Source organism: Rhinopithecus bieti, unplaced genomic scaffold (assembly GCF_001698545.2).
Source record: "Rhinopithecus bieti isolate Rb0 unplaced genomic scaffold, ASM169854v2 scaffold_12013, whole genome shotgun sequence".
NCBI lineage: Eukaryota > Metazoa > Chordata > Mammalia > Primates > Cercopithecidae > Rhinopithecus > Rhinopithecus bieti.
In genome coordinates, this window is record NW_016807120.1 from 1,001,091 (window position 1) to 1,020,456 (window position 19,366).

The 19,366-nt window shown below is 34.8% G+C and overlaps 1 protein-coding gene across 1 annotated transcript in view; it reads right to left on the minus strand.

Moving 5' to 3' along the window:
* Positions 1 to 19,366, minus strand: part of GPR149 (G protein-coupled receptor 149) — a 103,351-nt gene that overhangs the window by 78,848 nt on the left and 5,137 nt on the right. The window contains exon 3 of the mRNA XM_017880265.1: positions 15,096 to 15,544. Coding sequence (XP_017735754.1) covers positions 15,096 to 15,544 — 449 coding nt within the window. The remainder of the gene's footprint in view (positions 1 to 15,095; positions 15,545 to 19,366) is intronic.

Sequence of the window (19,366 nt, forward strand, 5' to 3'; positions counted from 1 at the left end):
AGAAAGAAAATGTGGCACATATACACCATGGAATACTATGCAGCCATAAAAAAGGATGAGTTTGCGTCCTTTGTAGGGACATGGATGCAGCTGGAAACCATCATTCTTAGCAAACTATCACAAGAACAGAAAACCAAACACCGCATGTTCTCACTCATAGGTGGGAACTGAACAATGAGATCACTTGGACTTGGGAAGGGGAATGTCACACACCGGGGCCTATCATGGGGAGGGGGGAGGGGGGAGGGATTGCATTGGGAGTTATACCTGATATAAATGATGAATTGATGGGTGCTGACGAGTTGACGGGTGCAGCACACCAATATGGCACAAGTATACATATGTAACAAACCTGCACGTTATGCACAAGTACCCTAGAACTTAAAGTATAATAAAAAAATAAGAAAGAAAGAAAGAAAGAAAGAAAGAAAGAAAGAAAGAAAGAAAGAAAGAAAGAAAGAAAGAAAGAAAGAAAGAAATAGATTAATGCCATCAAACTAGGACTTGATGCAGGGAGTTAGTCTCTCTTGACCTTCTGACGTCCCCCATATAAGGACACAGCAAAAAAGCCCTCGTTGGACACCAAATGCTGGTGCCTTGATCTTGGACTTCCCAGTCCCTAGAACTGTGAGAAAATAAAATTCTCTTCTTTATAAATAAATAAAAAAAAGAAAACTATTCAAGCTTACTTACAATTAGATAATTATAATTTTAAAAACTCTGAGATATCATTTCTCTCCTATCACGCTGGAAAAAGTTTAAAAGTATGATAATATACACTGTCACTGAAGTGGTGGGAAAAAAGATCTTCCTCCATACATTGCTGATAGGAGTAGAAACTGGTATAATCCTTCTAGAGGGGTATTTGGCAATTCCTCACAAAACTACATTCATCATTTGACCAAGAAACTCTAATTCTAAGAATTTATCCTGGAACTATACCTCCAACAATGTACAAATACATACATACAAGGTTAGTTACTCATTGCAGTACTGATTTTACTGTAAAATATTGGAAACAAGCAGAGTAGTTAAATTTACTATGGTATATTCACACTGGGTTATTATACAGCCATGAGGAAGATGTCTATGAACTAATATGTAGTGATGTCTAGTATTTATTGTTAAGGAAAAAAGTAAAGCATGAAGCGTATCTATATGTAAGAGAAGGGGGGATATAAGAAGATAAACATGTATCTACCCAGTTGTGCAAAAAGAAATACAGGAATGTTAAACCATAAACTATATGATTGGTTACTTATAGAGGGTATGTAGGAACAAGGAGGAAAGAATGAGAAAAATAAAATCAGGGAAGAAAAATGAATGAAGCGTATATGCCTTTTGTATTAGTCCATTCTCATGTTGCTGATAAAGACATACCTGAGACTGGGTAATTTATAAAGAAAACAAGGTTTTATGGATTCACAGTTCCACATGACTGGGAAGGCCTCACAATCATGACAGACAGGGAAAAGAATGTCTTAGATGGTGGCAGGCAAGAGAGAATGAAAACCAAGTGAAAGGATTTTCCCCTTATGAAACCATCAGATCTTGTGAGACTTATTCACTACCACGGGAAGAGTATGGAGGAAACCAGTCCCCATGATTCAGTGATCTCCCACTGGGTTCCTCCCATAATGTGTGTGAATTATGGGAGCTACAGTTCAAAATGAGACTTGGGAGGAGACACAGCCAAACTACATCATGTTTTATATCGTTCTGATGTTTGAAAACCTAATCATGCTTCAATAGTCAAATATAAATCATGAAAAATGTAACATAAAATGAAGGGAATGGAAAAATGGAAAAGCAAAGAACTAATCTAAGTAACTTTGAAAGATAATGTTTTGACTGTAACCTGTAAGCTAAAGGTAAAAACCATTTATAATTATTATACTCTTAATATTTTTTTCCTACAGGGGTGTGGGTTAGCAATTCTAAATTTCTTTATGTGTATATCAGAACTCGGCAAAAAAGTAAACGTATTTGTGAATAAAAGACTTGAAAGAACTCTGTAGTAGTTGATTGGAATTGGAGTTATCAGTATAAACTCGTTTTAAAATTACTAATATGGAGTAATTAATGTAGAAATATAGATAAACACATCAGCATGTGTATATATATGTTCACGTGTATTTATTTCACATGTACACACACACACACACACACATTTCCTAGCTCTGTAGGATAGGGGTTAGAAGCAAGATACCTCAGTGGCAATAAGCATATCTAGCACCCAGATTTTGGCTTCTCAATACTATTTTCCAGTTAAAGGAATCAGGGCTCCTTGGAAAAACTGTTGATTCTGAGGCAAGGTTAAGGAAAATACACAATGATGCTGGAATGTGTCGTGCTGTCGGAAAGTCAGAAAATGCTAAAAAATGATTATGGCATGTTGGATAGATAGAGATACCAACATGAAAGAGCTCCCAATGGCCAAATATAGGATAGTTGGGGGTAACAAAATAAATGATAGTATAGTTTATGATCTATAAGTTAAAATAAACATCTATGAGTCCATACTGACATAAATAAAGAAATAAATAGGTAAATGAAGGAGAAGAGATAGCTTTTCCTTATAGTAGAATTCCCATACTAAATATAGAAAGAATGGTAGAAGACCTTGTGAAGATGGCAGATAGGAGGCAGGACTGGCTTGCAGTTCCCACTCAGAGGGACAGAGCAGCATGTGGAGACTCACATCATGACCTTTTGTTCCAAGAACTACTGCAGGAACATACCAAGAAAGCCAAAAGAATTCACACATCCTTTGAAGGAATTGGATCACTGCTGCAGGCTCCCTAGGACTCCAAAAACCTGTGAGTCAGCTTGCATTCTTAGCAGGGAGGCTGGTGGTCTGAGGCAAGTTCTCAGCCTGGTCACTGGCTGCCTGGAAATTAGATGCCAGGCTGTTAGGGGGACACAGTGGGAGTGAGACTGACCTCTAGGACTGTGGGCTGCATTTGGGAGTGGAGTGAGACCTGTGGCTGGTGGCTTTCTCCCACTTCCCTGGTGACCTGTGTGACTCAACGTTGGTAGCCATAATCCTCTCTTTGGGAATATAACTCCATTGGACAGGGAACCACACCCCCATCCCCCACAGCGGCTGCAGCAAGCCCTGCCCAAGGAGAGGCTGAGCTCAGACTTGCCTATCCCTGCTACCACCTAGTGGTCTTTCTCTACCTGCCTTGGTAGTCAAGGCAAAAGCAATAATCTCTTGGGAGCGCTATAGCCATGCCCACCACCTGAGAGGCCTGAATACTTAACCAGGTGTCCCTAGGGTAAGTTTGCATCCTCCTTATAGGACTGTAGCTGATGCACTCTTGAAAGTGTCACTTCCTGGCTGAAGGTCAACAAACACAAAACCAGCACACTAAACAAAAACACAACCAAAGACCCTCACAGAGTCCACTTCACGCCCCTGCTGCTTCCACCGGAGGAGGTGCTGGTATCCATGTCTGCAAGATCTGAAGATGATCACATCACAGAACTCTTTGCAGATACTCCCCAGTACCAGACTGGAGTCCAGTAGCTCTGCTGGGTGACTAGACCCAGAAGAGCAAAAACAATCACTACAGTTTGGCTCTCTGGAAGCCCCATTCCTAGGGAAAGAAGGAGAACGCCATATCAAGGAATCACCCCATAGGACAAAAGAACCTGAACAGCAGTGCTTGAATTCCAGATCTTCCCTCTGACATAGTCTGCCCAAATGAGAAGGAACCAGAAAAACAATTCTGGTAATATGACAGAACAAGTTTCTTTAACACCCTGAAAAGATCATACCAGCTCACCAGCAGTGGATCCAAACCAGGACGAAATCTCTGAATTTCCAGAAAAATAATCCAGAAGGTTGATTAATAAGCTAATCAAGGAGGCACCAGAGAAAGGTGAAGTCCAACTTCAAGAAATCAAAAGCATGATACAGGATATGAAAGGAAAATTCTTCAGTGAAATAGAAAGCATAAAGAAAAAACAATCACAACTTCAGGAAATCAAGTACACACTCAGAGAAATGCAAAATGCACTGGAAAGTCTCAGCAATAGAATTGAACAAGCAGAAGAAAAAACTCCAGAGCTCAAAGACAGACTTTTGAATTAACCAAATCCATCAAAGACAAAGAAAAAAGAATTTTTAAAAATGTACAAAGCCTACGAGAAGTTTGGGACTATGTTAAACATCCAAACCTAAGAACAAATTGTATTCCTGAGGAAAAAGAGAAATCTGAAAGTTTGAAAAACATATTTGAGGGAATAATCCAGGATAACCTCCTCGGTGCTGCTAGACATCTAAACATCCGAATACAAGAAACTCAAAGAACACCTGGGAAATTCACTGCGAAAAGATCATCTCCTAGGAACATAGTCATCAGGTTACCAAAAGTCAAGACAAAGGAAATAATCTTAAGAACTGTGAGGCAAAAGCATCAGGTAACCTACAAAGGAAAACCTATCAGATTAACAGCAGATTTCTCAGCAGAAATCCTACACCCTAGAAGAGATTGGGGTCCTACGTTTAGCCTCCTTAAACAAAACAATCATCATCCAGGAATTTTGTATCCAGTGAAATTAAGCTTCATAAATGAAGGAAAGACACAGTCCTTTTCAGAAAAACAAATGCTGAGAGAATTTGCCACTACCAAGCCAGCACTACAAGAACTGCTAAAATGAGCTCTAACTATTGAAACATATCCTCAAAATACACCAAAACAGAACCCCCTAAAAGCATAAATCTCATAGGACCTGTATAACAATAACGCAATGAAAAAAAACCCAAAGTATTCAGGCAACAAATACCATGAAGGATAGAATAGTTTCTCACATCTCAATACTAACATTGAATGTAAATGGTCTAAATGCTCCACTTACAAGATACAGAATGGCAGAGTGGATAAGAGTTCACTAACCAAGTTTCTGCCATCTTCAGGAGACTGACCTAAGACATAAGGATTCACATGGACACCAAAAGTGAGCAAGAGTAGCTATGCTTACATCAGACAAAGCAAACTGTAAAGCAACAGCAGTTTAAAAAGACAAAGAGGGACATTGTGCAATGAAAAAAGAACTAGCGTAACAGGAAAATAATCACAATTCTAAATATACATGCACCTAACACTGGAGTTCCCAGATTTATAAAACTATTACCACTAGACCTAAGAAATGAGACAGATGGCAGCACAATAATAGTGGGGGACTTTAATACTCCAAAGACAGCACTAGACAGGTCATCAAGATGCAAAGTCAACAAAGAAACAATGAACTTAAACTGTATCCTAGAACAAATGGATTTAACAGATATTTATAGAACATTCTACCCAATAGAATATACATTCTATTCATCAGCACATGGAACATTCTCCAAGATAGACCATATGATAAGCCACAAAACAAGTCTCAGTAAATTTAAGAAAATTGAAGTTGTATTAAGTATTCTTTCAGACCACAGTGGAATAAAATTGAAAACCAACTCCAAAAGGAAGCCTGAAAAGCAGGCAAATACATGGAAATTAAATAACCTGCTCCCGAATGACTATTGGGTCAAAAATGAAATCAAGATAGAAATTTAAAAATTCTTTGAACTGAATGATAATAGTGACAAAACTTATCAAAACCTCTGGGACACAGCAAAAGTGGTGCTGAGAGCAAAGTTTATAGTATTAAATACCTACACCAAAAATTCTGAAAGAACACAAATAGACATGGAACTGGTGAAACAAGAACAATTCAAACCCAACCCCAGCAGAAGGAAAGAAATAACAAATATCAGAGCAGAACTAAATGAAATTGAAACAAACAAACAAACAAAAATACAAAAGATAAATGAAACAAAAAGCTGGTTCTTTGAAAAGATAAATAAAATCTCTAGACCATTAGCGAGATTAATCAAGAAAAGAAGAGAGAAAATCCAAATAAGCTCAATTACAAATGAAATGGGAAATATTACAGCTGATACCACACACATACAGAAGATTATTCAAGGCTAATATGAATGCCTTTATGCACATAAACTAAATAACCTAGAGGAGATGAATAAATTCCCAGAACTATACAACTCTTCTAGATTAAACCAGGAAGATATAGAATCTTTAAACAGACCAATAACAAGCAGCAAGATTAAAATGTAATTAAAAATTTGCCAACCAAAAAAAGTCCAGGACCAGACGAATTCACAGCTGAATTCTATCAGACATCCAAAGAAAAATTGGTACCAATCCTATTGACATTATTCCAAAAGATAGAGAAAGAGAGAATTCTTCCAAAATCATTCTACAAAGCCAGTATCACTCTAATATCAACACCAGGGAAGGACATAACAACTAAAGAAAACTATGGGCCAGTATTCCTGATGAACATAGATGCAAAAATCCTCAACAAAGCACTAGCTAACTGAATCCAACAGCATGCCAAAAAGAGAATCCACCATGATCAAGTGGGTTTCATACCAGGGATGCAGGAATGGTTTTACATATGTAAGTCCATAAATGTAATATACCACACAAACCGAATTACAAACAAAAATCACATAATCATCTCAATAGATGCAGAAAAAGCATTTGACAAAACCCAGTATCTCTTTATGATTAAAACCCTCAGCAAAATCAGCATAGAAGGGACATATCTTAAGGTAATAAAAGCCATCTATGACAAATCCACAGCCAACATTATACTGAACAGGGAAAAGTAGAAAACATATGCCCTGAGACGTGGAACAAGACAAGGATACCCTCTTTCATCACTTCTATTCAACATAGAAGTCTTAGCCAAGCAATCAGACAAGAGAAAGGAATAAAGGGCAAATTGGCACAGAGGAAGTCAAATTGTTGCTGTTTGTGATGATCCTGGAAAACCCTAACGACTCATCCAAAAAGTACCTAGAACTGGTAAATAAATGTGCAAAGTTTCAGGACACAAATTAATGTACACAAATCAGTAGATCTACTATACATCAACAGCAACCAAATTGAGAATCAAACCAATAACTCAACCCCTTTCACAACAGCTGCAAAAACAGTAAAATACTTGGAGGTGAAAGACAAGGAAAACTACCAAACACTGCTGAAAGAGATCATAGATGACACAAACAAATGGAAACACATTCCATGCTCACGTATGGGTATAATCAATTTTGTGAAAATGACCTTATTGCCAAAGGAAATCTATGAATTCAATGCAATTCCCATCAAAATACCACCATCATTCCTTCGCAGAACTAGAAAAAACAGTCCTAAAATTCATGTGGAACCAAAAAAAGAGCCCACATAGCCAAAGCAAGACTAAGCAAAAAGAACAAATCTGGAGGAGTTACATTTCCCAAATTCAAACTATAATACAAGGCCATGGTCACCAAAATATTATGGTACTGGCATAAAAACAGACACATAGACCAATGGAACAGAATAGAGAATCCAGAAATAAAACCAAATACTTACAGTTAACTCATCTTTGACAAAGCAAACAAAAACATAAAGTGGGGGAAAGGACATCCTATTCAACAAATGGTGCTGGGCTAATTGGCAAGTCACATGTAAAAGAAAGAAACTGGATCCTCATCTTTCACCTTATGCAAAAATCAACCCAAGATGGATCACAACTTAAATCTAAGACCTGAAGTCATAAATATCCTATAGGATAAAATTGACAAAACCCTTCTAGATATTGGCTTAGTTAAAGTCTTAACGACCAAGAACATAAAAGCAAATGCAACAAAAATGAAGATAAATAGATGGGATTTCAGTAAACTAAAAAGCTTCTGCACAGTGAAAGCAATAATCAGCAGAGTTAACAGACAAGCCATAGGATGGGAAAAAAATCCTCACAGTCTATACATCTGACAAAAGAGTGATATCTAGAATCTACAAAGAACTCAAATAGGTCATCGAGGAATAAACAATCCCACCAAAAAGTGGGCAAAGGATATGAATAGACAATTCTCAAAAGAAGATATACACATGGCCAGAAGCACACAGAAAAATGCTCAACATCACTAATGATCAGGGAAATGCAAATCAACATCACAATGTGATACCACCTCACATTTGCAAGAATGGCCATAATTATAAAGTAAAAAAATAATAGATGTTGGCAGGGATGTGGTAAAACGGGAACACTTTTACACTGTTGGTGGTAATGTAAACTAGTACAACCATTATAGAAAACAGTGTGGAAAGTCCTTGAAGAACTAAAAGTGATATACCATTTGATCCAGCAATCCCACTAGTAGGTATCTACCCAGAGGAAAAGAAGTCATTATATGAAAAACATACCTGCACATGCATGTTTATCACAGCAGAATTTGTAATCACAAAAATATGGAACCAGCCCAAAACCCTATCAATCAACGAGTTGATAAAGAAATTGTGGTGTATATATACAAGGAATACTACTCAGCCATAAAAAGGAACAAAATATTGGCATTCACAGCAACCTGCATAGAATTAGAGACTATTATTCTAAGTGAAGCAACTCAGAAATCAAAAATCAAACATCATATATTCTCATTCATATGTGTGAGTTAAGCCATGAGGATGCAAAAGTGTAAGAATGATACATTGGACTTTGGAGACTCAGGAGAAAGGGTGGGGTTAGCTAGGGATAAAAGACTACACATTGGGTACAGTGTACACTAGTCGGGTGATGGGTGCACCAAAATCTCAGAAATCACCACTAAAGAACTTTTGCAACCAAACACCACAGGTTCCCTAAAAACCTATTGAAATAGGCTGGGTGCAGTGGCTCACGCCTGTAATCTCAGCACTTTGAGAGGTCAAGACAGGCGGATCACGAGGTCAGGAGATCAAGATCATCCTGGCTAACACGGTGAAACCGCGTCTGTACTAAAAAAACAAAAAAATTAGCCGAGCATGGTGGCGGGCACCTGTAGTCCCAGCTACACGGGAGGCTGAGGCAGGAGAATGGCGTGAACCCGGGAGGCGGGGCTTGCAGTGAGCCGAGATGGCGCCACTGCACTCCAGCCTGGGTGACAGAGACTCGATATCAAAAAAAAAAAAAACAAACAAACAAACAAAAAAAAAAACTATTGAAATAAAAAAAAATTTAAATGTGTTTATGTGCATCAGGAATCATGTATAAAAATGTTTACCACCTCCTTATTTGTAATATGCAAAGAATGAAACAAAAAGAATAATGGTAGAAATAGAAAATTACCATTACATAATAACTGTTGCAGGTAAGATTCATAAGTGCATGCTAAAGTTAGTGGGCAAGTTGTGATATGAAGCATAATATCTGCATAACCTCAAAATATCTCTCCACAAGACACTTAAAAATCACAAGGGGGAAAAATAGAAGTTTTACATGAAGAAATCTGGCAGACACCAATTTTATGAAGGGAACATCACCATCATAAGATGTATCAACATCATGTACCTTTTGATATGACGAACTAGAAAAGACAGACATCACTTTGGTGATATTCTTGTCTTTAATTCTATCAACTGAAAAATAAGACAATTACTAATGAGGGGTATTCCAAAAACAAAAACAAAATTGGCTAGTAGTCTTCAAAAGAGTAAACATCATGCAAGACGAAGAAAGAGTGAGAAACTGTTACAAATTGGAGGTAAGGAGTCATAAAAACAAGTACAATATATCATCAGGGATTAGATCCAGAACCAGAAAGAGGACAATTGGTAAAACTGAAATAAAATTTAGAGATTAGTTATTAATTTCTTGATAATTGCATTGTACAGTGTAACATGTTTACGTTAGTGGGAACTGAATTAAGATATATTGAAACTTTGTACTATTTTTTGCAACTGTTTTGTAGGTCATGTATTAGCTCACAATAAAAAGTTTTAAAAATATAGTGAATTCCTAGTTACTTGAGTTCAAGTAGAGAGTAACCAAGGAGAGATTTAAGCCACAGCTGGGTCACTTCAGTACACAATCTTTTAGGTTTCATAAACCAGGAGACTTTTATGAGACTGTTAACAGAATTCTTAGCCAACAGGTAAATTATGTGATTCAATGCAAGTTTTGATCCAATGCTAATTCCCTTGAATTTGTAGAACGTGAGCAGTTAGAGCTATTTTTACTCATTGCGGCAAAATGATGCATGCTGTGAGGATCACAAAATGTACTATGAAATATCTGAAGTAGTTTAGAATAAAATTCCCTTAGGTTCCCAGATAATGACACAAAGGGATGAAACAATTAAATTGAGGTTAAAGTTATGCTGTTAAGTGGAGAAAAGCAGAGTGCATGCAGTACATACAGCAGGACTGTTTTTGTTTGTTTGTTTGTTTTGTCAAAAGTAAAATGTATGCATAGAAAAGAGTGTGATATTTTATACAGCAAAATGTAAACAGTGGTTAACTCTGGGTAGGTGGAAATGAGTTTTTTTCTTTGCTTATCGGCAATTTCTAGATTTTCTACAATAATTATAAGTTAGTTTAATAATTATAAAAACAATAAAGTTTATACTTTTATAAAAACTAGGCAGTGTAGCAAATTTTCAAATTTCTGAACAGCGAGTAATAAACTAAGCACTTCAAACAAATGAATGTAGTCAAAATTAAAGTATATTCCAGATGATCATTTTGTTAAGATGACCAGGTGGAGGCTATAAATAGGTTTTAAGTGAATTTTTTCTAGTATGGTCATTTCAGTTAAAATGTCAGAAATTACTCAGAGACAAGTTTAGGCATCTTCATTTTAAGCTAATAGTGTCACAGAAAACAGCAATATGCCCTCCTCATTTTTAAAATAGTTTGTTTTTTAAAGTGAAAAGAAAAGATGCACAGTTTTAGGAAGAGGGAAGAGATATGTGTATTGAGTATTTTCTTCCAGCTTTATACTTAATGGGTCATATCTTAAACAGAAAGAATTAATTTTGCCCTGCACTTCAAACTCATGCCCATTCTCTAGCAATTAGAATCTAAAGCAGTGCTTTTAAATTTTTAATGTGTATATTAGCCTACTGCGGGATTTTGATTCTGTAGGTCTGAGGTGGGACCTTGGTTTTGTACAGAAATTATCTGGAAGCTTATTAGGAATGGAGAATCTTGGATCCCATCTCATACCTAATCAATCAAAATCCACATTTTAATAAGATACCCATTTGACTAGTATGCACATTAAAGCCTGAGAGGCTCTGATCTAAAGAACTCAAAATAGTCTAGCTAGCTTTTAGATTCTGTAGTTTCCTATGAAAATTACTTAAATAAACAATAATATTTTAAAAATACTATAGAAACCAATACTGCTACTAAACTCTATTAACAACTGATACAACATAACTTTAGAAAACTGTTTTTAGATAGCTAAAACATTTTCCTTAAAATGAAAATAAAATTTCCTTGATTCTCAGGCGACATTATTGGCCTTATTTATCCCTTAAGCTAAGTGACTATGTACAAATTTAAACACAATTACCTCCCCCTGGTTTGTCTTTCACTTGAGAGGGAACCTTTCAGAATCTGTTTTTAAAACATCCTACTGGCAAAATGGAGGACCTTGTACCTTACAGATCCTATAATGATAGGATTGTAAATAGATTAAAAGTTTCAGGATATCTATGTTTTGATTCACAAAATAAATGAGTGAGTTTCTGGAACTCTAAAACAGAACATTAAAAGGAAAGAAAATGGAATCCAGGTAATTTTATGAACTTAGTATTAAAAGAGAAAATAGAGTGATCACCCACAGGCCAGCTGATTATTTTATAAGTCTAATTTTCTTTATTCATAGATGACAAAATTTGGGGTTCTAAAAAATTATCATTTCATTTCAGAAAGAGTCATACCAGTGGCTATCGCATTAAGACTTTCTAACTAAAAATCTCTGACACTTCTGACTATTCCTTCTGAACTTTCAAAATGGTAAACTGCTTAGATTTCTACTTATTAGGTGTTCAAAAAGAAGCAATTATGTGACCAGGTTAAAATTGAATTTCAGTCTTATGAATACCTTCAATTCTTGTAAATTTTATTGGATCACATTTAAATCTACTGAAGCCATTCTATTACCATCATTTCTACACCTTAACCTTGATGTGATGATAGTCTCACTCCTACCAGGACTTCCAAGAAAATATACTGAGAATTGTTAACATAAACTTCAATAAAAAATTAAACAAAGCATATTGTACAAATAAAGGAGAGCTCACTAAATATGTTTAAAACCAAATCTGCTTTTTAAAAAAATCCCGAGAACACATACTATTAAATGTAGTACCGTTAGACACAAATTGATAAATTGAGCCTAAATGTTTGAAAGTACAACCATAAAACAATCAAAAGAAGTAGTGTTTTTATAGAGTAACTGCAGTGTCTACCACACAGTTTAATGCATCACTATATAAGATACATATGTTAACATAGCTGAAAGCAACAAACGGCACTGGGAAGAAAAAGATAAAAATGAAAGTCCTTTCTAAGTCATCATTCACTTCCATGTAATATTTGCTGCTGAAGAAAAGGGTAAGAATTAAAAGCTGTTTTGGTCTTAGGAAAAGTTCTCATAAGGTTTTCAGTCCTAAATGCATTTTTTGCTAACATTTTAAATTACAATGTGAACATTTTAAACTTTGTGCTTTAAAATGTTTCGTATAATTTTGTAACACTTTTTTAATTTAACATTTTGTATTTCTATTTGAGGCTAACCTTAAAGACCACAGGTACTTTTACTAAGGGAAGGTTATACGAAAAACGTCAATCTGCGGTTTAGGATTTCTTCCTGTTGTTTTAAAATTTATGATAGTATTTTATTTAATTTTAATTAGGCCCTGGAAATAAAAAGTTTTACCTTTCCAGAATATTGTATTATCCATCTTACCTCTAATCATTATTTTTCATGGTGACCATTTCAGAGAAGTTTCCTGAAAGACTTGATCATTACAGTTGTTTAAATATCTATATTTAACAAGCCAATATTTATAGCTGAAAGATATCTGGATTGATCAAAGTTTTATACTTCACATAAATCATTTTAATTTTTGATTTAAAGAAGATTGTGGGGAAGTTGTTCTTCATCATTCTTCTGTGCAAACGTGTCTGATTCTTTCACATTCTAGTTACAGTTATTCATGTTCTAGTTACAGTTATTTGACTCTACTTTCCAAACTATAACCAAGGCTTTTAAATGAAGGCATTTAGTTGTGGTATTTTAGATAATAATTCCAACAGTTTTGATGAAATAAATAAGAAAATTGAGCTACTCAGTAATGTTAAATGAACAAAAGCAGGCCCCAGAAGACTATATACAGCATGATACCATCTTTAGAAGGCTCAAAATTAGCAAAGCTAAACATTGTGTTATGTTAGAAGTACATACATTTGTGATAAAAGAATGTAACAAAAATATGAGTAAGATTCAAGATAGCTGTAATCCGTAAGGGGTAATCATGAGGATGATATAGGTGACTAGCACCCAAGGTAGTTACAAGTTATTGAGATGGACACACACACACACTTGCTTCATTATGAACATAACTTAAAACAATTTCTAAGTGCAAGACTAAGAGGTTTAGATTATTTAGGGGCAAATTGATGATGAAAGTGTTGGAATTCCCCTCTTAGCTGGGAAAACACATTTTTTCTAAACATATGGAGTGTTGTGTTCTTTGGCCTCCACCTTTTACTGTATTATTTAATTTATGACAAATATTTAGTGATATTTTCCTTTGATTTCTAATCTCTAAACAATATGCACAACTATGCACAACCTATCTTTCATTCTTTTTTTCTTTCTTTGCCTTTCTTTTTTTTTTTTTTTTTTTTGAGACGGAGTCCTGGCTCTGTCCGCCCAGGCTGGAGGAGTGGTGCGATCTCGGCTCACTGCAAGCTCCGTCCCCCTCCCCCGGGTTCACGCCATTCCTCCTGCCTCAGCCTCGCGAGTAGCTGGGACTACAGGCGCCGCCACCACGCCCGCTAATTTTTTGTATTTTTAGTAGAGACGGGGTTTCACCGTGTTAGCCAGGATGGTCTGGATCTCCTGACCTCGTGATCCACCCGCCTCGGCCTCCCAAAGTGCTGGGATTACAGGCGTGAGTCACCGCGCCCGGCTATCTCTTCTTATATTTTATACACCTTCTTTTACTATTCAACTCACTTTAAAAACAATGATATCAGGAGACTAGTAGTTTTACTTACTGAGAATAAAGAAAATCTCAAATTATTCTGCTCATATTTATAGTTCGTGTTATATGATCATACTTTTGATCAATGAATACATTATTCCTATCAGTGTATTTCTAAAATAATGCTTTTGATTCCAGAGATTAGGTGCATGTAGATTCTGATTTCCATTAACTCATGTAGAAAAAAGACTCCTTTTTCCTAGGAAATCAATAGTGTGGAAAGCAAGGGCAACTTAATTATCACATATGAGAGCTTGGAGAAAGAAAAAAATCTCATATCAATGTCACACTGCCATTTCAATAAATAAGAAGGATCCCTCACCATTTTAGGAAGGCTGAAATCTAGGAAAGGACGAGAAATTCAAATGCAAATTCTTTTAGCTTTATTAAATACTATAAAACCATTCTTCCATATTTAAGGAGATGGAACATTCATAAGGGCTTGCAAATGCTCACCTGAATGTAGTCTGGAATAATTTTTTTTCTGCTGGGTACTGGAGGGATTAGTTCTAGTAAGACTGATAGGCAAGCTGCCTAATATACTTTCAACAGAACAACACTTCTCACTGCAAGTTGTATAAATATTTGCCTTTGCATGGAAAAAAAAAAAAAAAACTTCCCTTGGAGACTTAAGAGATACCTTTGGAATGGAGGAGGGAAAAATAAAATGTACAAACTAAATTAATTTGAACCGTGAGTTCTGAGAATCTAATCTGAATTTATGCAGGTTACTTGAGGTTAAAAAAGAATGCCCTACTCTTCTTAAAGAGCCTGTTTAACTCTTCCTATTGTAAAATGTATAGATTTTAAACTGATTAAAAGAATTAAAAAGTCCTTCAAAAGACACTTTGAAATAAAATTAAATATCATGGAAATTAATTGAGGCAAGTGAAGTTAATGTTGGACTAGATTGAATAAAATAAACAACTGATAATGTTTTTCATGGCTATCACATTTAGCATCACCTTTAATTTAACAGCAAGAACAATCTTTACTGTACCTGACGAGGGGTTCTTTCTGATTTACTCCTACACCACTCCCAGTCTGAAATATCTGGTTTCTGACTCTCTTCACGAGACAGTCTTCTTTCTGGCCCTTCAGAAAAGGTAGTTTCTTCATAGTGAATATCCCCTCCTGTTTTGTCAGAAAATGCACCCTTTTTGTTGTTGATATCCTGTTTGGCTTCTGTAATATCAGTATTTGTGCATTTGTTGATGCCGCCTTGTGTGGAGCTGTCCAGAGAGGGCGTGGTGCTGATTTCTACTTTTATAGCATTGAAGACGTTACGGTTGTCTCTCTGAGGGTCTTTTGTAGTTTCACACTCATAGTTCATCAGGTTGTGATAGAATATGGAATTTTCATCATCATCATAGTAATCTTCATGTGCTATTTTATAAATCCCATAACTTTTTTGGAATGATAGATTGAATTCAAAGCCTTTTCTGTTGACTGAGTAAAAATAAAAACAACAGTTTATGGCTAGTAAGGTAGATATAAACCACATTGGCTATATATAGCAAATAAAAATAGAAAGTGCATTCAACTTGATTGTTTTAAGTTTTAAAACTATCTTCATTTACTTTTGTCAATTATGCAAAGAAATTATGCTTCACAAAATTATCTTATTACCCTGTGCCTAATTTTCTCATTTACACAATGAGGGTCTTGAAATACATACAATCTTAAAACTCTTTTGGTCACTAGAGAAGCCTTATATAACAAAAACTTAGCCATACATCAGGAAATTCTCAAATACATTGTTTTAGCTTATGTTAGTCTAACTAACCAATTATTTTGCACATTTCCTTATATTTTGGGATAAGATATATTATTTATAAATTTTATTTTGCTAGAAATTAATTATTAAGTAGTCTTAATATTACATGAGTTATTCAGCTGAGAATACCGCCAATAAATATAACTTGTTTAAATATTTTGGTGTATAATTTTTGTCATTTGTATGTCTATAAATGCAAACATTTAAAATTAGACCATGCTGCTAAGTAGCTTTTAAATTTAAAAAAGTAACATGTACATTTCTGATACAAGTAAATGTGAATTGAACGGTAAAAAATTAGACGGATTCATATTTTTAACAAATTGAAGCACTTTATAATGTCTATAAAGCTGATTATTACAAGAGTTTAGCAGGAATGCATAAAATTTTTATGATTTAAATCAGGTGAAATATGATGATATACTAATTATAGTACTATTAGTTGGTGGAGTGATGCAAAGTCTTAGAATAAAAAACAAGAAAGTAACAGAAAGTGATACAATTTTTATTTTGAATGTCATTAAATGCTAGATAAGTTTTATATATTAAGAATCAAGTTATATTAAGGTGGTAGACAAGATATAATTTAATGTTTTTACTTTCATCTGTCAAAACATGGTTTGTTTCAAACAAATTTTCTACTTTGATAGCTCTGTGTTTTATAGTGAGACATTTAGCTGTCTTTGGTAGAAAAAAAGTATGAAAAGCTTTAAACTTTCTATAAAAATAAGTAAAATTTGATTCATTTTGTAATATACCCTAGTGTCATTCATATGCAGATTCTATTACTGAGATGTTTCTCAGAATCTAAGATTTGTAAACCAATTCTGCTGACTGAAAAGTAGAATTTATCAGTATCATTCATTGTTGTTTAGGCCAGAACACAAACAAGAAAAATTTTGATTCAAAGAAAAAATAAAAGTAGAAATAGATGTTCATATTTTATATACTGTCTCATTTATATTTGTATTGACCTTTTCTAGTACTGTAGTCAAGTAAAATCAAGTTATGCTGTTTAACTTGCTCTAAGAATGTGAAAGGTGAAGGAATTAAAATAATGTTTAAATTATTGATGGGTTTCTATTTTTCTCCAAAAAAGATACAAAGTGACAAATTGTCAATTCAAGGCCATTAAGAAAACAAATGCTATCATAAAATCCCAATTTTGTGATATAACATGATAAAATTGATGTCTATGACTATAATTTTATTAGTTGCACATTGTAATCTCAAATATATAAAGCAAAAATGAGTAATGTTTGTGAAGGAGTGTGCAGAATGTGTTAATGGGGACTTCACCTCCATGTCACAAGGGACAAAGGGCTGTGTGAGGTAGGTTATGAAAAGAAAAGAGGATTATCAAGAGACCATGATGTGATAGAACATTCTGAGGTCGTTTTGCCCATCGAATATCTCATTTAACACACCAACAATCCTACTTAGTAAAAATCTTATTGATTCTATTTTATGCTGGAGAAAACTGGGGGTGACAGACAAATGCTACTGAAGATTACTTACAGGTAAAATAATCTGAATTTAAAGCTAGCTGTTTTCAGAATTGGAGTTATTTGCCTTTATTTGAAATTGCTTGGCCGGGCGCGGTGGCTCAAGCCTGTAATCCCAGCACTTTGGGAGGCCGAGGCGGGCGGATCACAAGGTCAGGAGATCGAGACCATCCTGGCTAACACGGTGAAACCCCGTCTCTACTAAAAAATACAAAAAAACTAGCCGGGCGAGGTGGCTGGCGCCTGTAGTCCCAGCTACTCCGGAGGCTGAGGCAGGAGAATGGCGTGAACCCGGGAGGCGGAGCTTGCAGTGAGCTGAGATCTGGCCAGTGCACTCCAGCTTGGGTGACAGAGCGAGACTCCGTCTCAAAAAAAAAAAAAAAAAAAAAAAAAAAAAAAAAAAAGAAATTGCCTTACTGCTAATCAGACCCATGAAAGAATTATGTTAATGGAAGCAGAGTTACACAATGTGCTGTTTTTAAGTCAGAGGAAATACAGTAATTATGCAGTATAATCAATGAAACATTTCTTGTTAGTGACTTATCACTTAAACGGCAAATTCTGCCTGAAGTAACTAATGTACCTGAGATACTTAAGTTGAGATAATAGGTTATAACAATATCACAAAGTTGACAATGTAAGATGAGAGGCTGGTTGTAAGGGGGTGAATCCCTATAAAAATACATTAATATAGTTAATAATCAAAATTATGTTGAAGAAAATATGAGAATCAGAGTCAAAACTAATCATTTCTAAGTTCTTTGAGGGTAAAGACTAGGTATTTTTTTTTTTTTAATGAACCAAAAGCAGAAAATAAAAAGTGTCTATGAGACCAGTTAGCTAACATTAATTATTAACAAAGACAAATGGGAAAGCTCTTTCTCCACCTAAAGCAGGATTCTCAGCTCCAGCCATTTGTGGGGAGATTAGGGGTTGTGTTGTCAAGAATTCTAATTTTTCAGACAAACCAGGTTCATAGACTTGATATAAAATATCCTGATCTTAAAATTTTGGTCCATAATTAAGATTAGTTATAAGTAACTATAAACATTGGTTAAAAACCAGATCTTTGAACCAAATTCAGCTCATGGGTCATGCGCTGAATGACCCTTATGGAATTTCTGTTCCTTATTGAACAGAATTTCTGTTGGGAATTTCTGTTCCTTATTGAACATGCGGCACAGTGCTAGACATATAGTGACGTTTTCCCTAATAAATATTTGTTTATTGAGTGAGCGAATGAATGAATGAATGGAGCAACCTGTAGGAATCATGCTTGATGTGATAGGAATGGTTTTCTAGGTTAGCCTTGACTCCATGATGCTAGCTGAATAAAATATGATTTCAAAAAAGTGGTATCTTTATAATATTGATTTCTTTATAGGAGGAAGGCCTTGACAGTGCTATAGTTTTATTTCACTGAAAAATTACATAGTTGAGATTTTTTAAAACTTTTTTTGTATTTTGTGTATTTTGTATTTTGTATTTTTTTGTATGTTTTGTATTTTGTATTTCTGTCTATGAAAGTCAGAGATCTTTCATTGATTAATAATTTTCAAGAAACTTAAAACCATCAGAATATTGTCCAGAATCCTTTGAAATTTAAACCAAACATCTTAAAATAAATATAATTTTTTGTTCTTAAAAGCAAAATATTCTTCCAAAATCCTCGATAAAACATGAATTAGCTCTAGTCTTCTGCTTTTAATCACATCTTGTCAATTACAATTTTAGATGTGAGTAATTATATCAACTTGTAAAAAAAAAATCATTCTTCAGAGTAGTATCACTTACCAGATACGATCGTTTTGTCAAAAAATAAAGATCAAAAATCTATTTTTTATATAATGTATTTGACATTTAACTGTTGAAAAAACATCATGTCAGGCAAACAAAATGGGTCTGAAAGCTATATCCAACCAATATGTCTACTGCCCCAGACCTCTATGTTAAAATCATTTGAAAAAAAAAAAAAAAAAAAAAAAAAAA